General features: G+C 41.3%; 1 protein-coding gene across 1 annotated transcript in view; it reads right to left on the bottom strand.

Moving 5' to 3' along the window:
* HELRODRAFT_176024 (hypothetical protein) overlaps positions 1-384 on the bottom strand; it is a gene marked incomplete at both ends in the record, with an annotated part of 7,041 nt that extends 6,657 nt beyond the window's left edge. Inside the window, one exon of the mRNA XM_009023376.1 lies at positions 14-384. Within this exon, the coding sequence (XP_009021624.1) occupies positions 14-384 (371 nt within the window). The remainder of the gene's footprint in view (positions 1-13) is intronic.
* Positions 385-578: the final 194 nt, after the last annotated feature.

Here is a 578-nt window from a genome sequence, read left to right as displayed (position 1 = left end):
TCGGTTACAAAACCTTGCGATATGCCCTGACATATTACATCTGTAGCACCGGTCCTCTTTTCTGGCATCATTGGACACGTTTTTATAAAAAACGGGAGGTGGTCGCTTTGATGTCGTTGGTTGGCTGGACATCTTCATATTCATATTCATCTCGTGTCGGTCGACTGTTTTTGCTAAAACCTCATAACCCATCCAGTCGTCCATTTCTTGGGTTAACACGAATTCTAACACGTTTTTCGGAAGAAGTTCCTTCAGGCGGTCGGCGCAAATCAAATTTACCACACCTTGAAATGAATCGACTTCACGACTTTGGAAGTAAAACTGAAGCGTGTTGTGCAGTCGATGAGCGAACATAACAAACGACTCCTCCTTCTGTCTCCGCATTGTGAAAAATTCATCTCGCAAACGAACGGGTTTAATACGATATTCTCAAAGTAAATGTTGTTTTACCTTCGCATAATCTCGCATGTCTTCTCCACTGAGGTTATCAAGCCAGGACTTCATTCCATCATTTAAATTCATCATTAATAAATTCGCCCTAATGTCCCAATCCACATCATGGTTATCGAAAATCATTA

This window comes from Helobdella robusta (assembly GCF_000326865.2).
Source record: "Helobdella robusta unplaced genomic scaffold HELROscaffold_36, whole genome shotgun sequence".
Taxonomy (NCBI): Eukaryota; Metazoa; Annelida; class Clitellata; order Rhynchobdellida; family Glossiphoniidae; genus Helobdella; species Helobdella robusta.
This window is presented reverse-complemented; position numbering and strand designations above follow the sequence as displayed.